At 42.7% G+C, this 8,808-nt stretch overlaps 1 protein-coding gene across 2 annotated transcripts; it reads left to right on the top strand.

The window, feature by feature from the left end:
• The first annotated feature begins 5,155 nt into the window (after nucleotides 1-5,155).
• On the top strand, nucleotides 5,156-8,589 carry LOC140589088 (uncharacterized). Of its 2 annotated transcripts, none has more exons than XM_072711698.1 (3): nucleotides 5,156-5,229; nucleotides 5,878-6,461; nucleotides 7,204-8,589. In XM_072711698.1, the coding sequence occupies exons 1-3, from the start codon at nucleotides 5,219-5,221 to the stop codon at nucleotides 7,542-7,544; spliced, it is 936 nt and encodes a 311-aa protein (XP_072567799.1). In that variant the 5' UTR covers nucleotides 5,156-5,218; the 3' UTR covers nucleotides 7,545-8,589. The 2 variants fall into 2 exon arrangements, with proteins under 2 accessions (XP_072567799.1, XP_072567798.1); XM_072711697.1 differs by having other exon boundaries at nucleotides 7,146-8,589.
• Nucleotides 8,590-8,808: the final 219 nt, after the last annotated feature.

Here is an 8,808-nt window from a genome sequence, read left to right as displayed (position 1 = left end):
AGCCTGGAAAGCACTTTGGGTCAATTCCTGTTGATTTTAAATACGCTCTACAAATAAATGACTTGCATATGGCTGCCCTCTAATGGATAAACAAAATTCAGCTACTCAAGTCAATATTAATACATTTAACCTTAGTATGTTTTATGGCATTACTGTGAGGCTTGACTGTATTTCCCTCCTCAATGATCAGTTTAATCTAGCTGGTGAAGCTGAAGGCAGAGATGGAAATTAGTTTAGTCGTGACTTCAGAAGTTACCCTGACAAGGGATTCTGTAAAATCAGAGATAGAGCTGATGGTTGGGCTGGTCATCGCATGCTCCTTCTGACTGATGTAGGTCTGAATGTAAAGTTTCAAACTGATTAATAGGTATTAATCTGTTTTCTAATGTTCACACAAAAAGAGCTTTTACAATGTGATTCTGCATTTGATTCCTCCTTGACTGGGGGGTAAAGAGAAATAACTAGCAAGAGAGACAGAGAGAAACTTTTCAAAGTTGAACTGATTGTCCAAAGCCTTTTTGTTGTCAAATTTTAAATCATCTATTACTCACTGTAATCCTTTCTATACCCACCTCTGTATGACTTCACAGAGCATCACTGCCAAAGAGTATTCTTAAATAAACTTCAGCTGGTACAAAATGCGGCAGCCAGAGTTCTCACAAACACTAAAAAATTTGATCACATCACCCTAGTCTTGTGGGGAAGATGGTGGCGCAGGAGGTAGTGCTATCGTTCGGCAACTGAAAGGTTGCAGGTTCGAGCCCTGGTTCTTCCTGACCCCATCAAAGTGTCCTTGAGCAAGACACTGAACCCCAAATTGCTCCCGGTGTGCAGGTTGGCACCTTGCATGGCAGCCTCTGCCACCGGTGTATGAATGTGTGTATGGATGGGTGAATGTGAGGCATAAATTGTAAAGTGCTTTGAGTACTTGTAAGAGTAGAAAAGCGCTATATAAATGCATTCCATTTACCAACAAAATAAGAGGGTTGCAGGTGAAAAAATTGAATGTAAAATTTGACAATTCAGGTTTTCAGCACCATGGACAGCAGCCTACTGTTGCTTAAAAGGCATTATTATGCTCACTTTCAGTTTATAATTTTATATTTATGATCTACTAGAATAGAGTATGCATGCTTCAGTGTTCAAAAAGCACATATTGTTTTCTCATAATGCACATCTCTATTCACCCTCTGTCTAATCCCTCCCCCAATGAGTCCAGTGTGGTTTGATTGGTCGGTTTACCCTTCATTCCCCTGTCTTTCAGTCTGCAGACAGATCCTTGCAGGTAGGCAGACAATAAGGATTGTGTTATGAGGTGACCTCATCATGTCATGGAAGTAAGGGCTGGAATTACAATGAGGTGTTTTAGGCAGATGAGAGATGAGTGGTTTCTGTGCTGAGAGTTACTCCCTTTGCTATGTACTTTGCATCTAAAGACTTTGCAGACCGTTTACATGCAGCTGAAGCCATATAACACACTAATAGAAAGGGAAAAGCATAATAGGTCCCATTTACTGAGTGTTACAGCAATATGCAATATATTATTTTATATATAAATTTCTTTTGATGTTGACCAGAAGGTATGTGATACCTCCCCCCCCCCCCCCCCCCCTTATCAGATAAGTAAGAGCTGCTGTCAGCTGAGACAAGCTGGTGTGATTCGTTTCAATTCAATATTATTCGTGTCGCGCATTTTCACAACATTACATTGTCTCAAAGCACTTTACCTTATCCCTGCCCAAAGCCCACAGAGAGCAAGCCAGTGGCAAGGAAAATCTCCCTAGAAGGAAGAAACCTTGGGAGGAACCAGATTCAAAGGGGAAGTCCATCCTGCAAGTGCTGGCAGAGGAAGTGATATGAGCAAAATGGCAAAGTCCCAGTTCACACTGTCCATATTTTAAGATTAAAATGAGTAAAAAGTGGGCGGTCCTGATTTCGTGTCTTACATCACACTGCAAGATGGTCACTGATTGGTGGGCTCTGAGAGGAAGCTGTGATCTGAAAACCACAAACCATTTACATTTCATTTTGAAATATTTAAAAAATATTAATTCAATCAGAATATTTATTAAATAAAAATAATTACGAAAATACATTAAATATATATTTAAGAATTAATAAGCAACGCAATAAGACTTTTACTTTCACTAATTAATAAACCAATATTAAACTTTGACCAGCAGGTGGCAGCAAAGCACGTGTGAAGAAGAGGCCATCAGCGGTACAAAGCACTGGCTGTACAGGTTCCAACACTGCAGACAAACCTCCCTGTTTAACTGACTCCTATGGTATGACTAGACAGATTGAGCAGGGCCGCATGAGAGAGGTCTCACTGCAGTTAGTGTAACTATTTATTTTACAACTCATCTGTCTCATTCTGCTTCATAAAGGTCACACCCCACTTCCAGCTTCCTCTGACGCAAGGAGATTCGTGCACAAATGGCTACAGCTTAAACTGAAACAATAATGATATATAAAAAGACATTTCATACAAACACAGCATAACCTTGCTGATAAAGCCTTGCGGTTTGTGCATTTATTTACACTAATAGTGGGTGTATGCTAATTATATTAACAGGATTAATAAGCGTGTATACTTAATCAGAATTCCCTAAGACCCGTGCTTTGTATCGGCCCCTCCCATTTTGACAACAACAAACTACATGTCACTGCAGGGCTTTAGAGACTAACTACTCCAATAATTGCGTAGTGATATTGAAGATAGTCATCGACTACGCCCACTAATCATGGCAGCCTTAATACATATATCAACAAAAGTTTTAATACGTATTGTCTCTGTTTACGTGATAACGAAGACCTAAATATATATTTGCTTTAAATATGTGACTCATGTTACAGAAAATATAAGTAAACCATGAGGACAGAAAAGTCACGGAATAACAGGAATGACCGACATATAGTGCCAAACAGACAAGGTGCAAAGACTGTACTCATAGTACAAACAAAGTAAACGTAGTGCACTATGTAGGGTAAGTTGTACATTTGTTTGCACTTTGCAGCTTACCTTGCGTTGACTCTTTGTAGTACGGTCCCCACGACGGTGGTGGAAATATAAGGGGCTGGTTATCAGAGGGCATGGATTTTGTGGCAGTTTCTATATTGGCGTTGCTGGTGGAGGGAGCTGCATTTGAGGGTTTGTATTCAGCAATGGCTTGAATGCCCTGTGTATTAAGGCGAACTCGCGGACGATTACATCTCTCACACAGCATAGAATTAATAAGACTTGTTCACTGTCCTCCAGTTACTGTAATATTCTGGGAAGTTGTGATTGTTCAACTCCACTGCGCACAGTTAGGAGCAACTCCAACTCCACCTAGCAAACATACGTACGAGGTGATTGAGGTATGGAATGATTCTGACCCTGTATGGACGAATCATCCCCAAATTCTATTGCGTCCATGATTCACCCATATCATTGTGCCAAGGTTGAGCAGCACAACATGTTTTTCTAAGCCTCAGATCACAAGACCAGAGGATAGTGAGGATAGCTGAGAAGATCATTAGAGTCTCTCTTCCCTCCGTCATGGACATTCACATCACACGCTCCATCCGCAAAGCCACCAACATTGTGGATGACCCCACCCACCCCTCACATTATCTTTTCACCCTCCTAGCGTCTGGAAAAGCATTCAGGCCTTCACACCCAGACTCAGAAACATGGAGTCAGACTACTGAACTCTCAGGGACTGATCTGATACCACACACACACACACACAAACAGGTCTGTAATTATATCTTCGTGGGGACTCACCATTCATTTCTATGGGGAAAACTGTAATCCCAACATGACAACCTTAACCTCTACCCAGCCCTAACCTTAACCATAAGTAACCAAACCAAATACAAGACTTCTGGCATCTTTAGTTTTTTATTGTATTGACAGATCTTTGTGGGGACCTGAAAAATACCCCCAAAGCATCAAAATAACAGGTTTTTATCACATTGCGGGGGACATTTGGTCCCCACCATGTAATATAAACCTAATCCACACACACAAACAGACACACACACACACATGTGCGTGCACACACACACACACAGATTAGGTATCTGAGTCTTTGTGGGGATTCTCCATTCATTTTTATGGGCATAACCCCAATCCTAACTATGGCAATCTTAATCCTTAATCCCTACAGTAGTAAGCAAGAAGTAACAGTAAGTAACCAAACAAAATACAAGACTTTTGGAATTATTATTCCTTTGATTGCATTCACAGAATTTTATAAAACTGAGTCAGTTTTTTCTTTTGGGGACCAAAAACATGTCCCTACAAAGTCAAATTAACGTGTTTTTATAACACTGTGGGGACATTTGGTCCCCACAACATAATATATACATGACCACCCACCCAAACACACATAGACACACACACACACACACACACACACACACAGAGACTGGCTTACCTATATAATCTATAGATTCTTGAATGAAATATCTGCAAAGCAGCTATTATGGCATGGCCTTAGGTTTGAACATGCAGTTTTTAAGGACACTGCACTAACTATAAACGAAACACTGCACTAATTCTAAAATGGTTTTATGTGAACTTTATTTAACATAGAATAAAAAAGAAATCAAACCAAAATTTAGTCTCTCGAAAAACTTGTATATGACATATCTTCGAAATTTAAAATACCAGGATACAGAATTTGAATAACAAGAACTATAGTCTTCCTTCTCAAAAGCGTGAACAACTATCTGAAGACCTACTAGTTCCTGAATTGTTGATGTTGCCTATGAAATTCGCTGAGAGTTGACGTCGCCCTACCAAAGTCGCAAAAATGCTAATTGCGTCAACCAGCTATGGAAATACAGCGGCGGTACACCCCCAATACAGTGGTATTACGCATTACCGTAATGCTGCCTAGCAAAAACATAATGTCATAAAAAAAATTACAGACAGACATTATAGACAGAGCTGCGTGGTTTCCTATTGACAAGTAGATATATGATTTGGGGACTGAAAGGCGGCTAGATATCCAATCACGCCCAGCTACAGTAAGCACAAACTGAAGATACTACTCCTGATTGGACTAGCTTCAAATTCGTCCCGCCCTGACAAAAAATTCTTTGTTTTCATTCGTTGAACATAATGTCAATACATATCTTCATACTATTCGACCAATTAAAACTCTCGGTGGTTTCCATAGAAACAAAATAATTGCAGTTTAAAGACAAACTTTCTGACAGAGAGATGGCGCAGAGGTGAGCAGCATCTCTTCTTATGTTTCTTGCTATTTCTTCAGATTATGTTTTGTTAGCATATTTAATTCTATATTTATTTTTATGTCCTGATATAGTACATGCAAATTTTGCGGCACAATATCGTTGAAATATATATATAATTAGTTGTTTAAACTGTAGATGCTGTGGCCATTATTCTAAATATGGTTGTTTACATTTAAATGGTAAGAGAATATATTTGTGTTAAACTTAAAAACAATAAGTCTTATGGTTGATATGATTGGTTATACTCATCCGGCCTGTGATAATGCATTTCATCTGAAGATGTTATTCTGAAAAGATCGCCTATACGTTTACTTTTTAAATGTCCCATGTTCTTGAAGTAAGATTAACTTTTTGCTAGGTTCGGTATCATGGTGATGTTATAGCGTATCGAAGCAGCGTCATAATTTCGCAAGCTTTACTGTATTGTGAAGCAGTTTTAGCAATTCGGTCGTTACTGCCGGAGTAGCCTCGACGCCACGAGCAGCTAATGAAGGCTCCATCTCTTTCCATAGGCATTCTTGATGAATAGCATTTAGGAAAGAAGTTGAAAAAATACCGTGCCTAGTTTGGCTTTGCGAGTATCACATATGGCTAGTTAATTATTAGTTCTTATTTATTCACCAGAATGAGAATTGCGAGAGCTGTTTCCTGGACCAACGACCAGTACTGGGGAGCCTGGGACCTGTGGGACGAGGTGATCGACTGGGGAGATAAGGAAGGTTTGGAGGAGTACTCACCAGCGACACCCCCCACTGTCCAGACTGGGGAGGTTATGGGGGGACTGGGAGGTGTGACTGACTGGTGTAAGGGAGGGGAGGGTATGAGCATGAAAGGCTCTGAGACTCTTCAGAGCAATTACGGCCTGACATCTGAAGAGTGGGAAATTTATAAGACGTACTACCTTCAGAAAAAGAAGAAGGTCAGGAAGAATAGGAGCACTCAGGGGATAGATGAGGTAAAGGGTGCGATTAGTGGGGAAAAGGTGGAGCTGGCAGAGAGGGAAAAACATGTGGGGGTGACCTCCAGTGTACAGGTGGAGGCCGCAGACCTGAATGTAGGCATTAATAAAATGCAAAATGGAAGCAAGGGGAAGCAAGGTGAGGTGGGGGTGAATGTGAAGGTGGTTAAGGTGGAGGGGGGGATAATTTCCCTGAAGGCAGAGGATACGAAAGGAAATGTGAAGGTGGAGGCTGTGCAAGTCCAAGTGTGTGAGTTTGGGCTTGCAGAAGTAAATTCTGGGGATGTAAATGTTGAGATTGTGGGGGTAGAAGTAGGGGAGGTAATTATTGAGGGTGCGGACATGGTGAGTGATGTAACCATATTGGAAATTATAGTAAATGATGTACTAGTTGAGATTATAAATAGAGAAGGAGGTCAGGAGGAAACTGGCGGTGTAGAGATAGATGTGGGTCAGGTAGAGATAGAAGAGGTAGAAGTGGTGGGGAATTAATATAAAAGTTGAGCGTGTAGAGCTCATTACATAGAGAAGAGCCAAAATACGAAAAAGATGAAGTTGTGGTTCTGCTGCTGCTGTTTAGGAAACATTAAATAATTGAAACAGTATCTAAGATAATAAATCAAGTATGATAAATTTTGAGATATGTGGAATGTTTCATAATAATGTTTAACGTTTATTAAGAAAAAAATGTATATTTCTAAGTAGATTTGTAAACTGCTCTTTAAAGTATTAATTTTCAGAATTCCAGAATTTCCAAAATCTCCAGGTAATTTAATTTGATTTCATTTTGTTTAAACTGCACACACATAAAAATGATTAGCCCTGTTATGTATTTGTGTTTTATTTATTGTTTATTTATTAAGCACCCTATCCCTCATGGATGGCATGTTGTACAGGTCACCTGTGTTCCCATAAACTTTAACTTGTCTTGCAGTCTTGTTCCCCCCACACCCTCTGCTTTTTCCCTTCCTCTGTTTCTATCTTCACTCCAGGTCCAAGACGTTTCCAGCCCACTGTCCTTGGGAAAAGCCACCATCCGTGGCCACCGCTCCGGTTTCTCTGGTTCCTGTTCCTGCCCCCGTCCATGTCCTTGCCCTGCAGGTTCCCCTTCACCCTCAGGTCCCAGGCTTGTGGTACCGACGGTGTCCCTCCCCGCCCTATGGTCCCGACAGCGCCCCACTGCCTTACCATCCTGGCGATGCCCACAGTGCCTCTCGGCCCCAACCCTGCCTTCCCCTTGGCTCGATCTGGCCCTACTGGCCTCCCGAGACCCAGCAGGGGCTCGTGTCCCAGGGTCAACGCCCTGCTTTCTGGGGACCAGCAGACCCCCTAGCTCAGTCCTGTCCCCTCCTGCCTCAGATAAGTTTTTGCCCCAAGGTCCTGTCCCACCTTTGTTCTCCCAAAGCCCATTTCCAGCTCACCCTGTAGCGCCCCCATGTTTGTTCGCTTACCCTGCCTCAGTTCCTGCCCCAGTGCCCTGTCCCACCTTGACTCCTCCTGGGCCCATGGTTCTCCCTTGTCTGTCTGTTCTTCAGCTGTCCACCCTGTGTTAGTCTGTGTGTCAGTTGTGCCCTGCGTTCCCTGTCTTTTCTGGTTTCTTGCCCGTGTTTGGTTCCTGTTAGTGCGGTGCCCCTGTCTGAGCATCATGTTTGCCCTGCTGTGTACCCAGTGTGTCTCTATGGTGTTCTGTTGTGTTTTCGTCCTGGTCCTAGTTCTCTCTTACCCGATCGTGATCCATTTCTTTACTCCTGCGTGGTCTTGTCCTGTCGGGTCAGCAGTCCATATGGCCCTTTGCCCCGCTTGTGTCCTCTATCTGGCCCCGTTAACGGCCGTTCTCGTCTTCCCCGGCTCCTGTAATCCACACGAAATGTTTCTTGTCCCGTGTTATCACTCGTCTGTGGACCTGTCCTGCTGTGTGATGTACGTTCTATCATCCTGGTTGTCCCTAGTCTGTCCCCAGTTCTCCTAGTGGTGTCCCATCTTGCCCCCAGAGTGCCCTGTGCTGGTGTTGCCCCTGCCTATCCTGGTCTGTCTCGTCCCCTAATGGTGTTCGGTCTCTGCGCCCTTGTCCTGCAGCAGTGCCCATCTGGTGTCTTGTCCTGCCCTCTTCCACTGTGTCTCCCATCTTAGTGTACGTATAGCCTGCTGTCTTCCCCGCTGTCCCATCTGCTCCCTCACATGTCCTGTAAAAAGTGTCCTTCAGTCCTGCGATCCTCAGTCCAGTCATTGATGTTGCTGCCTGCATGTGCTCCCCAGTGTGTCCTGTGTCTAGTGTTCTTGCCTGATCCTCCCTACCCTGTTTGGACCCCTTGTGGTCTGTTTCCTTTGCCCTTCCTGTAGTGTAGTTTTCTTTAATAAAGCCCCTTTTGCTTTTCCTCCATGCCTGTCTTAGCCTCTGTCCTTGCCCTTGACGTGACACCATTACAGTGTGACCAGGTAAATGCTGCTAGCTGGACACCATACTATTGTAAATGCTGCTGAAGGCTTACCTCAGTTTATCATTATTGTCATCGTCTTGAGAACAGCAGCAAAAAGTGGGAAAATGATTAAAAAGTAAAGAACACTGTTCTTCTTAAGGTAAAGTCATTATTGGAACT

Source organism: Paramormyrops kingsleyae, chromosome 4, assembly GCF_048594095.1.
Source record: "Paramormyrops kingsleyae isolate MSU_618 chromosome 4, PKINGS_0.4, whole genome shotgun sequence".
Classification (NCBI taxonomy): Eukaryota; Metazoa; Chordata; class Actinopteri; order Osteoglossiformes; family Mormyridae; genus Paramormyrops; species Paramormyrops kingsleyae.
Note: the sequence above shows the minus strand (reverse complement) of the source record. Positions and strands in the feature narration are given on the sequence as shown.